This window comes from Plecotus auritus (genome assembly GCF_963455305.1).
Source record: "Plecotus auritus genome assembly, chromosome: 2".
NCBI classification, from domain to species: domain Eukaryota; kingdom Metazoa; phylum Chordata; class Mammalia; order Chiroptera; family Vespertilionidae; genus Plecotus; species Plecotus auritus.
In genome coordinates this window covers 168,641,227-168,656,470 of record NC_137771.1, presented here as the reverse complement: position 1 = coordinate 168,656,470, position 15,244 = coordinate 168,641,227, and the positions used below count along the sequence as shown (strand labels likewise).

The window sequence follows — 15,244 nt, the reverse complement described above, 5'->3', positions numbered from 1 at the left end:
AGTGTTAAAGATATGGAAGAACTCATTCACTGTTGGTCGGAGTGGTAAAATATGCATTCACTTTGGAAAATGGTATGGCAGTTTTTTTTAACAAACGTACACATCCATATTATCTATTCACTGTCTAAGAAAAATGAAGCATATGTCATACAAAGACTTGCACACAAATGTTCATAGCAGCTTTATCTGTAATAGCCAAAGACTAGAAACATCCGAAATGTCCACTACAGGTGAATAAACGTGTATCCATACAATTGATTACTATTCAGCAATAAACAAATGAACTTTTCATGCATGTGGTAACACAGATGAATATCAAAATAATTGTGCTCAGCGAAAAAAAAAACAGGCCAAAATACATTCTGTATGTTTTCATTTGTATAAAATTCTAGAAAATGTAAACTAATTTTTAGTGACAAAATACATCAGTGATTGCACACCCCTAGAAAATCACATACTCCTGAATGAGGTGAGTATAAAGACACACAGTAATCCCCTTTTTGACTATTGCTAAGTTGCAGATAATTTTCATGACATCTGTAAGATAAGGTTGTTAGTGTAATGAAGGAAATACCAAAGGATAGATAAAGTTCCTTTTGTATTAAGTATGTGATAATTGAATTCCTATAGCATTTTTGTCTTTATGTCCAGGGAGGGTAAAGAGAGAAGGACTACAGTGGAACATAGGGAAACTTTGGGGGGAGAGTTGATAATGTTCATTAGATAGATTGATAGATTGATTTTTTTTTTAATCCTCATTAGAGGATTTTTTTTTCCCATTGATTTTAGAAAGAGTGGAAGGAAGAGGGGAGGGTGAGAGAGGAGAGAGAGAGCTACATTGATTGGTTGCCTCTGGCATATGCCTCAACCAGGGTGGGGAACCTGCTACCCAGGTATGTGCCCTTGACCAAAATCGGACCCACAACCTTTTGATTCGCAGGCTGATGCTTTAACCACTGAGCCATGCCATCCAGGGCCATGTTCATTATCTTTATTATGATGGTGAAACAAGTCAAAATTTATCAAATTATACACTTTAAATATTTGCAGTTTGTTGTATATCAATTAAACTTTACTGAAGCTGTTAAATCACCAGGATTTGGTGACGTTTTGATATGGGACACAATAAAAGATGCATTCAGGCATGACACCAAAGTTTTGATGTCATACTGGGTAATTAGACAGTGGTATAACCTAAACAAAGAATATAAGGAGTTGGTGTGGGGAGACTGATGACAGATTCAGTATGGGTTATGTTAAACACAAGATAGATGTATTCATCAGGCAGTGAAATGAGAGTCCATGTAAAGACTTGTACACAAAGTGTGTTTTTTTTTATTTTCAAGATGTTTATTTTCTGTTAATTTTTTATTTGAATAAAGAATTTCCATTTATTCCTCAAGTTTATAAAAGTCAGAGAAAAATACTACATACTAATAAAACCATGTCTTTCTTTTAGCTATCATTGTATTTAAATATTGTATTCTAAGTACAAGATTCCAATATCATATTATAATAACTAGCATAGACTCAATTATTCTTAACTCATTCAGATTTCTTTTCCATTTAGTGGCGTTTCACGTAGTCAGGGTGGCAAACTTGTTTTTCAGGGTTGTTTTTTCAATTACACTTTACATTCAATATTATTCTGTATTAGTTTCAGATGTATAGCATAGTGGTTCAGGGGTGGGCAAACTTTTTGACTCGAGGGCCACAATGGGTTCTTAAACTGGACCGGAGGGCCGGAACAAAAGCATGGATGGAGTGTTTGTGTGAACTAATATAAATTCAAAGTAAAGGAGCGGAGGGGAGAGCAAGAGAACCCTCCGCTCTTTCGGCTCTGCGGGCCGGATAGAACAGCCGAACGGGCTGGATCTGGCCCGCAGGCCGTAGTTTGCCCACGGCTGGTTAGATAATAATGTACTTTACAGAGTGGTCTACCCAATATTTCAAATACTTACCAGGCTCCATAGTTATTATGATATTATTATTATTTTTTAATATATTTTATTGATTTTTTTACAGAGAGGAAGGGAGAGGGATAGAGAGTTAGAAACATCAATGAGAGAGAAGCATTGATCAGCTGCCTCCTGCACACCCCCTACTGGGGATGTGCCCGCAACCAAGGTACGTGCCCTTGACCGGAATCAAACCCGGGACCCTTCAGTCCTCAGGCTGACACTCTATCCACTGAGCCAAACCAGTTAGGGCTATTATGATATTATTGACTATATTTCCTATGTTGTACTTTACATCTCTGTGACTGTTTTGTAACTGCCAATTTGTACTTCTTAATCCCTTCACCTTTTTCTCCCAGTCCCCCATCAACCATCAGTCTGTTCTCTGTATCTATGAGTCTGTTTCAATTTTGTTTATTATTTTGTTCTTTAGAGTCCACATATAAGCAAAATCATATGATATTTGTCTTTATCTGGCTTGTTTCACTTAGCATAATACCTTCTGGTTTCATCCATGCTCTCGTAAAAGGTAGGATTTCATTCTTTTTTATGGCCAAGTAGTATTCCATTGTGTACCCAAATGTTTATAGCAGCTTTATTTGTAATGGCCAAAAACAAGATGACTCAAATGTCCATTGACAGGTAAATAGATAAGCTGTGACCTCTGGAAGAGATCTGGTACATTTATGAGTAATCAACCTACAAATGACGTTAAAAGCATGAGAGAAGATAAATAAGCTCAGTGGGAATATGAATAGAGTGAGAAAGGAAATTGGCTGAAAAAAAAAGTCCTGGGGAATAACCTTTATACTGGGGAAGGAGGTCCAATAAAGAAAACTGAGAAAGAATGATCAGAAATCTCTGGATGGAGCATGGATGGGAACCAGAAGAAAATTGTATCACAGAAGTTGAACCAGTAGAGAGTACCAGGTACAACCTTCACTTTTTCTACTACACAGAAGTCATTTATGGTGTTGTTGAATAAGAATCTTTTGCTCTCAGGTAAGCAAAAGATTTGTCCATTATTTTCTACAAAGCAACTTCTACTTTTAAGAATTACAAAATATCCTAATCAATAGTGCGTAGATAGCCAAACAAAGGTGCACATCCCTAGAAAATAATATACTCCTTAGTGAGGTGAGTAAAAGGATCCCCAGTAATCCCTTTAGACTATTTCTAAGTTTCAGATAATTTTTCATGACATCAGTACTGCAAGATTAAGTTGTTAGTGTAATGAAATTCCAAAAGAACAATAAAGTTATTTCTATAGAAAGTGATAATTGAATTCATATAGCATTTTTGTCTTCATGCATCACTAAGCTGCTTTCTCCTATTGTAGCCTTGAAGCTTTTGAATCATCTGTTTAATATATCGCACATTTATCTTCACTACACAAGTTGATTGTATGTTTTTCTGAGGAGGGGTCTTTGGCTACTTTGTATTACCTATTTTTACATAGCATGGTGCCTTATACACAGTATGAATTCAATAAATATTAATTGATTTGTTGTGCTGCATTCTTGGGACTAAGGTACACATTTTTTTTATATACATTTTTTTTAAAATGGTTACCTTCTGCTCCACCAGCATGGCTCAGTGGTTGAGCATCAACCTATGAACCAAGAGGTCACGGTTCATTTCCCGGTCAGGGCACATGCCTGGGCTGTGGGCTCAGTCCCCAGTGGGGGCATGCAGGAGTCAGCAGATCAGTGATTCTCTCTCATCGATGTTTCTGTCTCTCTCTCTCCCTCTCTCTTTTTCTCTGAAATCAATAAAAATATATGTATTTTTTAAATGGTTACTTTCTTGGATCAGGCCACAGCCAGGCATCAAGTTGCTGAACATTTTATGTTTAATTTGTTGTGATATCTATGTATCAATTAGTAATGGTACATTTCTATTTTTCATTTGTTCTGTTAGCGGTGATTTACTCAGAATAGAAGCAAAAACCCTGCATTCAATTTTAGATGAAGTTATTTTCAAGCTTTTATCAACTCCTAGTCCAGTCCTAAGAAGTACTGCTACAAAGCTCCTACTGTTGATGGCAGAATCCCATCAGGAAATTTTGATTTTACTAAGACTAAGTGCCTGCTACAAAGGTAGTACATATGTTCTTTCTTTTCTTGAGTTTTGAAAAATAACATTGATGGTTTATGGAAAACAATTCCTGTGTTTTGAAAAAGTCTGTAACTGAAATATGCAGATAAAACCCTATCACAACAGGTAAGCAGTTCAGGAAAAAGTCTTTATATAATCAAGCTATCTTCATGTCTTAACAGACAGCATATGGTACATTGTTGATGAGTTTACAATGAATATTTATTCCCTTCTGACAAAAAGGTTGTGTATACAATATACCATATAGTGATAAAAAATTATGCCCAAAAAGATGGGTGACCTTTTACTAACTTTACTGGAGAAAGTAAATCTATGCCTGAGAGATTGACAGCCCTTTTGATATTTATGTCAATTAATAATTACACTTCAACTCCCTCACTGTCTTTCCTCAAAAACAAAACATCTCCCTCTCTTTTAATCAAACGTATATATGAATCAAAAGTCAGAAAAATTAAGGCGGAAAGGGCTCAGTATATTACCCTTCCCAGATAGTAGCTTTCACTTAATTGAACTTTATTATGTGTCAGATACTATTCTACATTATATACTTTAAAATATGTAATCCTCATAACAGCCCTATGAGATATTTACTCTTATCCTTATTTTATAGCAATGGGAATACAGACATGGAAAAATTAGGTAATTTATTTAAGATCACACAGTTGTTTTTTTCAATTGCCAAATGAAGTTATATGTTAGTTATTGTTTATTTCTTTGCTAGCCAGAGCCATTAATTTATTACAATATATTTTTCTTATTTAACATAGTATGGAAATGGGTTCTAGTTTACTAAATATACCTGTTTATACAGGGTTATATTATGTGGAAATTTAAAAATATTAGAATACAATGTGATGGATTTAATACCAAAACTAATACAATGGCCTTTTATAATTCTTGATGGCACTTTAGTAACTTGTCTTGCACCAGTCATTACTGTGAACATTGTAATTATTTTGTGTTAAAGGGACAGAGAGGGAAAGAAATTGCCAGTAATAAAACCTTCTAGTTGATATTGTGCTAGGTGTATGTACATTTTTAAAATCTGTAATTAGATTTCTTCTGTAGAAATGTGACTGTTACAACAGTTTATTATAAAGGAATTTCACCTTAACAATCCTCCTCTCTTTCTTTTCTCAGTAGTAGAACTTATCCAGTTTCTTCAAAATATTTTACAATTATTAATATTGCTGAGAATATCACTCTTAAAGAGAATATAAATCATGAAAAGATCCATATAGTGGCTTCCCCAATTTTGCACTCCAAAGCCATTGTAGCTTAGTTACTTATTTTGAATTCATACGTTATAATACATCATCTCAACATGCCTTGGAAATTATACTTCCTTTTACCTCATACTACTACTCTGTTTTATTTTGGATGGAAATGCAGTATTATACTGTTATAGTACTTCTATAATATTTTCTCAGGAAGCTACTGATTTGCCCCAAGTTATTTGTATTACTGTATACTGTATTACTTAGTAATAACTTTAATAATGACAAATAGGTCAGCCAGCATGGCTCAGTGATTGAGTGTAGACCCATGAACCACGAGGTCATGGTTCGATTCCTGGTCAGGGCACTTGCCCGGTTGCAGGCTCAATCCCCAGTGGGGGCGGGGGCATGCAGGAGGCAGCCAATCAATGATTCTCTCTCATCATTGATGTTTCTATCTGTCTCTCCCTCTCCTTTCCTCTCTGAAATTAATAAAAATATATATACAGATATGTATTTTTAAATAGGTAAAAAATAATAATGACAAATAGCCTGCTTAAGTGTTTCCACTGGGTAGGCATTACAAAGTATGTATTCATTATCTTTTAAAAAATGTTTTAGTCTAAGGTATTTATGTTAAAACAAAATAAATTGTCTATCACTACTCTTTGACTTACCACAATGATTCCAGTCCCCCTTTTTGATTAAAGAAATTGACTAGACAGATTTTGGATCAGATTGGACAAGAACTCTTAGGACACAGAGCACATAACTCTTAGGACAGAGGAGTATCCTAAATATCTCAATCTAGAAATCTTTGAGAGAAGAAAAAGGAAAAATCATGTGATTAATCTTGTGTTCATTTGTTTCTAAATTAACCTTTTTAACCTTAAATTAATGCTGATTAGATAACAAAATCATGGATTATTAATAGTTGTATCTTTGTTATTCCATTTCAGGACTAAGAAGTCTACTAAATAAACAAAAGCCTGGGACAGATTTTCGTCATGAATTTAGACAGCTCATTAGCCTTTTAAGCCCGAAGGTCTATCAGGAAGTAGAAGAGCAGGTATTAAATTATAAAAAATGTGCAATTATAAAAATTATTTGCTAACATTTTAATAAACACTTTAGTTTCAAAATATTGGAGTGATAGCCTCTTAAATCTTTGCTCTCTCTCCCCCTTTTTAAAGTTATTTCCCTTTAAGATCCAGAGCAGCCATAGTTTGATGGGAAAAGGGGTTATTTATGGGTTGATTTTAGTACCTTGAATCTTTGAATAAGTTGTCAAGCAAAGAGGTTAAAGCGGTTAAATAAGCAGAACTATGAAATACTTGAAGCTCATCAGACTATATCTTGAATACATTCTAGATATTGCCTGTGTGAGCCTAACATACCTCCTTTGGGAGCTGAGGTTTAATATTCTTAGGTCTTCCCTGCATGGGCCTATGAAAATGTTGCCTCCTGCCCAACTTATTAGAGATGGGATTAATACTTCCCCAGGCCTGATAATTCTCTAAAAGAGTCTTTTTTAGAGATGTCTCTAAATTAATTCTGGCATTTAATTTCAGAAACTACATCAAGCAGCATGCTTGATTCAAGCTTATTGGAAGGGTTTCCAAACTAGAAAGAGATTAAAGAAGCTTCCGTCTGCTGTGATTACTTTGCAGAGGAATTTCAGGTAAAAATTTTTGGTGAGAGGAATGGTGACCTGAGAAGGCTACATATATCTTATTAGAGTACAGCTGAGTGAAAACAGGAATTTTGGGTTTTGGGCTTTTCTTCAATTTCCTAATCTGTTTCTTTTATTCTTACTTTTCATTGTTATGTAAATTTATGAGTTACAGCACTCCAGTAACCAGATGTGCTTTCAAAGCAAAGGGCATAAAGTAAGACAAGAATATAATGTAATAGATACACAGTCTTACTTACTTAAGAAGTGTTTTGGGGCCAGGTTTACAGAAGGAGCCAGTGATAGTCATTTACCTTTTCAAACCCTTAAAACCAAAAATTGCTGTAATTGTTTATATGTAATTATGATTAAAACATGTATGTGTATTTTAAGTATGTTAACCTGATCTTCCTAAGTAAAGAGGGCATAGATAGACATGATTATTGCGATATGACATCGTCTGTCATTTATCTCTATTTCAAGTGGACTAAAAATGTAATACTGAAGACATAGCCCAGTTTTTCATGTGACTAACCCATCCAGATTCTTAGAGGCAACGAAAAGAGCACAAACACACAAATTACTTAGCTCCCAGGTCATTTATGATACAGTCAAGCCTTCTCAGAGTGATTTCTCAGGCAGCCTAACTTAAAGCTGAATTTTAGTTTACTAAAGTGAAACTTGCATGTTCCAGAAATCAATGTATTTTAAAAAAAAAACAAAAAACAAAAAAAAACCTGAAACTATTCTTTGAATAACTGCAGCTGCATTTCTCAGTTTTAAAAATATTTTAAAACAGTGATCTAAAATTTAGCTTTAAGTTAGACTGCATGACAAACGCATTCTTTATCATAACTTTTTCATAAGATGATCTAAGGCTAATGTGTGCACAAGTGTGCACACTTTTCATTTCCTGTAACAATCTGGATAACTTAGTGGCAGGTATTGAAGCTCTTGTGGCTAACTGTATCCTTTAGTAGACATTCTTTTTATTGATGAAAGTTTCCTTCAAAGAAAAGTTAAAGATAGGATATTAATATTGGGCATGAGTTTTGTTGGCAGCAAAAAAAAAAAAAAAAAAAAAAGCATTCTTTAAAACATATTTAAATTGCCACATATATGCCAGAGGCTGTACTAGATACTGGAGAGCTAACCAGACTTGAGTTTGAATCTCACCTCAGCAATTTATGGGCTGAAGACCTTAGACAAATTGCCTCACTTCTCTCAGCCTGAAATTTCCCATCTATAAAATGGGGATAATTATCTGTGTACTTCACATGATTAATATAAAGTGGGTTTTTTTAGTATAGTACCTGACATTTAGAAAATGGTAGGGATAATACATATGGCACATTTTTTTGCCCTTGAAGATTTGCAAATCTAGTTAATTAAATAGTCCTCATGAAAGGCAAGTATAATCCATTCCAGCATTGCTCAAAGTTTATTGTCTATCCTAAAAGCTCCTTTCGAATTTTTAAAAAGGATTTCTTTGCTCATATAAATTAGGGAAATGATGAATGCTTCAAGAGACACTGTGTATATATTCTTCTGTTCAGGAGCTGAGATTTCTTAGTATAGCCTTCCTCCTGTAGTATATTCATTACTTACGGATTCTACCTGCTATTAACCTCAGCTATTATCCCCTTACATTTAAAGGTACTCTAGCCCTGGCTGGTTTGGCTCAGTGGATAGAGCGTCAGCCTGCGGACTGAAGGGTCGCAGGTTCGATTCCGGTCAAGGGCACATGCCTGGGTTGCGGGCTCAGTCCAACATGCAGGAGGCAGCCAATCAATGATTCCTTCTCATCATTGATATTTCTATCTCTCTCTTCCTCTCCCTTCCTCTCTGAAATCAGTAAAAATATATTAAAAATAAATAAATAAAGGTACTCTATACATGGATTCAGATATTTAATGTTTACTCTCATAGTAGTTGCCAAATATGCCAGATTACTTTCTCTTACATTATTAAAGAACAGAAGTATGTCTATGGAATCTAATTCATAATACATTATTTTAAAATAGAAATTCTATTGCTTTATGTTACCAAACCAGATTGGTTATAAATATTTTCATTAAAAGAATTTAGCTTTTAAACCAAAATTATTTAAATCTCACATTATAATGAATTTGTTTCCAGTATTTTGGATTTGAAGTTTTAGGATGGACTGCAGTATAGTTTTAACCTTTAGGTTCTATTTAATTTTTTATTTTTTTATTTTATTTTTTTTAATATATTTTATTGATTTTTTACAGAGAGGAAGGGAGAGGGATAGAGAGTTAGAAACATTGATGAGAGAGAAACATCATCGATCAGCTGCCTCCTGCACACTCGCCACTGGGGATGTGCTCGCAACCAAGGTACATGCCCTTGACCGGAATCGAACCTGGGACCCTTCAGTCCCCAGGCCAACGCTCTATCCCAGGGGTGGGCAAACTTTTTGACTCGAGGGCCACAATGGGTTCTTAAACTGGACCGGAGGGCTGGAACAAAAGCATGGATGGAGTGTTTGTGTGAACTAATATAAATTCAAAGTAAACATCATTACATAAAAGGGTACGGTCTTTTTTTTTTTTTTATTTCAATAGTTTTATTCATTTCAAACATTTTAACGAGAAGAATGTAAACACTAATTATTATAATTGGAAACTTCAAAAAATGGAGGAGTCATAGCACAATAACATACCTTATATTGAAGATGGCAAAGGCAAAATAAAATTGCCTAATAAAGGAAAGGTACAAAAGCCTTTCAAATTAAACTTAAATATAATAAAATAATTTAAAACTAAAACAAATAGAAAAGAACAAAATGTGTAAACAGTAAATTAAACATTTTCTGTAGTGCAACTTCCAAATTATGCCCGGGACGTAGATGTAGATGGCAATGTAGACTGGGTTGAAAGGTTTTTGGTCTTTAAAACATCAACTTCAGTGGGAACAGTGTTGTTGGTCTCCTTTTTAGCTAATGCTCTGATACTGTGCTCTCCAGGGGCGTGTCTCCCTCCATCACCATGATAAGGTGTCTACGCATTCCCAGGGTGATGTCGGGGGATGCGTCCGCGGGCGGGCATTACAAGGAGCCTCTGGAAGACTGAGAGGTTGTTCCTTCTACTGAATGAGCGGATATAAATCCGCCTACTCAGAAGAAGGAGATGCAGCCGTGTTTCCTGACGTTGCCATGTTAACACTGCTGCTGGTGAAGGAGCGGAGGGGAGAGCAAGAGAACCCTCCGCTCTTTTCGGCTCAGCCAAATGGGCTGGATCCGACCCGGGGGCCGTAGTTTGCCCACGGCTGCTCTACCCACTGAGCCAAACCGGTTAGGGCTCTATTTAATTTTTTAATTTCAAGTTTGCTTCAGGCTTCAGCAGCTTTCCTCCTCTTTCAGTTGTAACAGTTTATGCAAACTTCTCTTGCTTCCTTTATATCTGGGCTTTCTACAAAGGTTATTTCTGTCTCTTTGTGGTTAGGTCATTATCTCATATTCATTTCCCGCTTTCATGTTTTTTTGGGGGGAGGGATTGTCCACCACTCACAGTTACGGAATTATGGGCCCTGATGCATCAGAGCTCTCTAGATTCAGCAGAAGGCACTTTTTGTTAGTCACCCTTGCTAAAGCACTTTCTTGGAGGATTTTTTGTTGTTGTTTTTACTTAATGATTTTTGAAAGAGAGAGAGAGAAACATTGATTTGTTGTTCCACTTATTTATGCATTCATTGGTTGATTCTTGTATGTGCTCTAACTGGGGATCAAATCCACAGCCGTGGCATATTAGGCAGATGCTCTAACCAACTGAACTACCCAGCCAGGGCTATTTGTTTTATTTAATCATTTTTCATGGTCAGAAACTTCATTTTCTGTTAAGTACTCTTTTCCTCAGCATTGTTTTCTGTAGCAGCTAATAGCTGCTCCAGTTAACTTCATGAAACTTCACAATTTACCTACTTCTATTATGGAGTTGCTGATATTTATGTGTTTTAATTATATATCTTTGACTTTGTAGGAAAAGAAAACAATTTTTTCCTCTATCCATCTTAGGTTCATTGGCTGGGGCCCTGAAAATTAGACTAACAGAAAAAAACAAAGCACATTAACAGGAGAAAAGAGTTTATTTACTTGTGCAGTGCATATCACACAGAAGAAACCTCACATGATAAATAACTCAAAGAATTGGTTAGAACTTGGGCTAATATACATTCTAACAAAGATTAGTAAATTTTAAGAGAAATGGTGGGTGCAAAGAAAGATATAGGCTTCTAAGGGCAGCAAACTCTCGGAAGGTAAACATATTGGAGAAATGAATGGAAGATAGGGGTTATTTGTGCAGGTCCATCTTATTCATGGCCATAAAACTTATTTGGGATAGAGGGATTTGTGGCACTCTTCATTTCTCAGACCTTTTTGCTTTTAGTTGGATAAGGAAAGCTCTGGGAAGTCTTTTTTGCATTTGTTGATTCTCATTTGCTTCCAACTCAATCTTCATACCAAAGTGGCATATTCTGCTACCTTTTTTTTTTTTTTATTGTTGACACTATTACAAATGTTCCCCATTTCCTCCCTCCTTTGTCCACCTCCACCCAGCTACCCCCTCTCCCCACCTCCCCTGGCCTTCATTACACTCTTGTCTATGTCCATGGGCTATGCATATATGTTCTTTGGCTAATCTCTTCACCTTCTTTTATCCAGCATCTCCCACTCCACTGCCCGCTAACATATGCTGCTACCTTTTAACTAACCCTTGAAACTGAGCTCCTTAAGGGAATAATTGTTTCTCTTCTCTGTTAGGATAGTAGTACCAAGCAGGTAGCAATTACTCAGAAAAAAATGTTTGTTGAGTAAAGGAAGAGGGCCCATCAACTGCTTTGCCCATTAATTCATATGGTACTCCTCAGGTTCATACTATTTCACAACAAAGGAATTCCTAGAGAATTTCTGATGTCTTGTCAGCAGGTAGTTTGGTTAATTCCCTTTTTTTTTTTTTTAAATATATTTTATTGATATTTAAAGAGAGGAAAGGAGAGGGATAGAAAGCTAGAAACATCGATGAGAGAGAAACATCGATCAGCTGCCTCCTGCACACCTCCCACTGGGGTTGTGCCCGCAACCAAGGTACATGCCCTTGACCGGAATCGAACCCGGGACCCTTCAGTCCGCAGGCCAACGCTCTATCCACTGAGCCAAACCGGTTTCGGCGGTTAATTCCCTTTTCATGGTAAAGATTCATGTTCATTAAATATATATCATGGAATGCATTTACATAAATTAGTTAGAGAATATGATATCTAATCAGTCATTTCATTTTCAGAAGTGCTATACAAATGCCAGATGGTCATATGCCTACTAAACCAGTTAGTAATGTTTTAATATTTGAGTGATAAGTGATTATAGACACTCTTACCCACTAAAATGTTACTAAGGGGGGAAACATTCAAAATCTTAATAAATATTTTTAAACATGAAATTAAAGGATATGAATCCAGAAACACATATTTACAATCTGTATTCATTATTTCAACCACTGAACCTCACTTTTCTACTGTCTTTCTGGTTTATATTTTACTTTCACTTGCATGCTTCATAGTCTTCCAGGTTTGCCATATTTCATAGCCTGTATGCCTAAGCTCTTTATCAAACTCAGTTTTTTTGACATATCAAATGTCCTAGTGATGCAGTTTTAATGATTACTATGTTTAGTATATTAAAGATAATAGTAATGCATACCAGGTGTTTATAATCAGTTCAGTTAGAAACAAGTGGTTTTTTGTTTTGTTCATCAATTTGAAAGGAGATGCTGTATAGAGCCTGTTCTCTTTTATCCTCTATAAGCAGGTAAGGGGGAAACACCCTTATCTACATGTACAAGGCACACCTTTTGGAGGGGGGGTCCATAGGAGAGGCATGCTTCCATCAGCTAGTGGGAAGGAAAGGGAAAGGTTTTTACTTGATCTGAGTATCAGGAGGAGCAAAAGATATGTACTTAGAACTATTCAATTCACCCTACAACCTCTCTAGAACACCTTCTCTTTTGGCACACATGTACTTGAGGTCTTTTCTACCTTTGATAATAAGGATAAGAAAGACTTTATGTTTTGTTTCTTAATTTTTTAAAAAACTGTTTATTGTTGAAAGTATTACATATGTCTCATTTCCCCCCATGTACCTCTCCCAGCCCTCTCCCGCCTCCCAGCACAGGTCCTCACCCCTCTACTGTCTGAGTCCATTGGTTATGCTTATATGCATACAAGTCTTTTGGTTGATCTCTTACCCTCTCCCACCCTTCCTTGCCTTCCCTCATGAATTTATTGGAGTGATAATAGTTAATAAGATTATATAGGTTTCAAGTGTACAATTCTATAATACATCAACTGTGTATTGTATTGTGTGTTCACCACCCAAACTCAAATCTTCTTTTATCACCATTTATTCCCTCTTTACCCTCTTTTATCTCCCTTCACCCCCCTTTCCCTCTGGTTACACAGTACTGTTGTCTGTGTCTGCGAGTTTTTGTTTCCTTTTATTTTGTTTATTTTTCTTAATTATTTTACCTTTTTCACCCAGCTCCCCTCTGACAGCTGTTTGTTTTCTGTATCTATGAGTCTCTTTCTATATTGTTAGTTTATTTTGCTCATTTGATTCCACATATAAGTGAAATCATATGGTATTTGTCTTTCTCTGACTGGCTTACTTCACCAAGCATATACTCTCCAGGCCCATCCATGCTGTAGCAAAAGGTAAAATTTTATTCTTTTTTTATAGCCTAGTAGTAGTCCATTGTGTAAGTGTACCACAGTTTTTTTATTCACTCATCTACTAATGGGGACTTCGGCTGCTTCCAAATCTTGGCTATTGTAAATGAACATAGGAGTGTATATATTCTTTCAAATTAGTGTTTTGTGTTTCTTTGGATATATTCCCAGAAGTGGAATTGCTGAGTCATTAAGCAGTTCTATTTTTAATTTTTTTTAATTACTGCCACAGTGCATTCCACAGTGGCTGCACCAATCTGCATTCCCACCAACAATTAAATCTATCTGGTCTAGTGTGTCATTTAAGCTACTGTTCTTGTTTTTTTGTCTGGAATATCTATTCATTGATGTCAGTGAGGTGTTAAAATCCCCTACTATGATTGTGTTTTTGTCAGTCTCTTTATGTCCATCAAGATTTGCTTTATATATTTAGGCGCTTCTATATTGGGTGCATATATGTTTACAAGTGTTACATTCTCTTATTGAATGGATCTCTTTAATATTTAATGTCCTCTTTGTCTCTTGTTATATCCTTTGTTTTGAAGTCTGTTTTGTCTGATATAAGTATTGCTACCCCAGCTTTTCTTTTGTTTCCATTTGCATGAAATATCTATTTCCATCTTTTTACTTTCAGTCTGTGAGTTTGAGGTACCATACTCTTCAGGGGGGACTTTTGCAACTAAGATATTCTGAACCACTGCACATGGGCATGGGGGCCAGCCCTTTTCCATGTCTCTGCTCATCTTACTGGTTTCTACATGACTTCTGTAAATCCTTGGTTATAATACTTATGTTCAGCTAATCTTCAGTTGGATATTCAGATCGATTGTTCTAAAATTTAGCTGTAAATCTGGTTTGGTGTAGGGAGGATGTGATTGTAGCTTCCAACTACTCTGCAGGAATCTTGGAATTATAAGAAAGACATTTTGAAACAAACTCTCAACTTTGGCCTAAGTGTAAAACCAAAGAGAACAAATTGTAATAAGTAGCAGTTAACCCTTTGTACACCATAAGCGTCTATAGACGCAGTGGGGATGGTTTTCGTTTTTAGACTCGTGGAAGTTAACTGGTTAAGAAGAAACTGATCAGTGATTCTCTCTCATCATTGATGTTTCTTTCTCTCTGCCCCTCTCCCTTCTTCTCTGAAATCAATAAAAATATATATTAAAAAAGAAATAAATGGAAAGAAAACAAAACAACATGTTGCATGAAATGTTATCAAAATTATTTCCTGAGTTTTTCTTGTCTACTTTAAAATACTTTCTTTTAAAGTTGTCTTACACTTATTTGTTTTTCAGAAGAAATTGAGTTAAAAATCATTATAACTGTCTCTACAGCATTATGAATCTGCCTTTTAATACTACTGAGCTATGGCCAAGTTGACTACATTTGTTGGCAATTTAATTATAAGAATACTAGAGGCCTGGTGCATGAATTTGTGCACAGGTGGGGTCCAGCCAGCCTGCCCCGATCAGGGCTGATAGAGCCAGATCAAGCCGGGCTGGCCAGGAGGAATGGGGAGAGGGGATGCGGGA

The 15,244-nt window shown here is 35.9% G+C and overlaps 1 protein-coding gene across 4 annotated transcripts in view; it reads left to right on the top strand.

Moving 5' to 3' along the window:
• IQCB1 (IQ motif containing B1) overlaps nt 1–15,244 on the top strand; it is a 60,332-nt gene that overhangs the window by 28,872 nt on the left and 16,216 nt on the right. For 3 of the 4 annotated variants that reach the window (XM_080655482.1, XM_080655484.1, XM_080655483.1), the window contains exons 7-9: nt 3,879–4,057; nt 6,253–6,362; nt 6,865–6,974. The exons of the other annotated variant lie outside the window; for it this stretch is intronic. In XM_080655482.1, the coding sequence (XP_080511608.1) occupies nt 3,879–4,057; nt 6,253–6,362; nt 6,865–6,974 (399 nt within the window). The remainder of the gene's footprint in view (nt 1–3,878; nt 4,058–6,252; nt 6,363–6,864; nt 6,975–15,244) is intronic. 4 annotated transcript variants of the gene reach the window in all.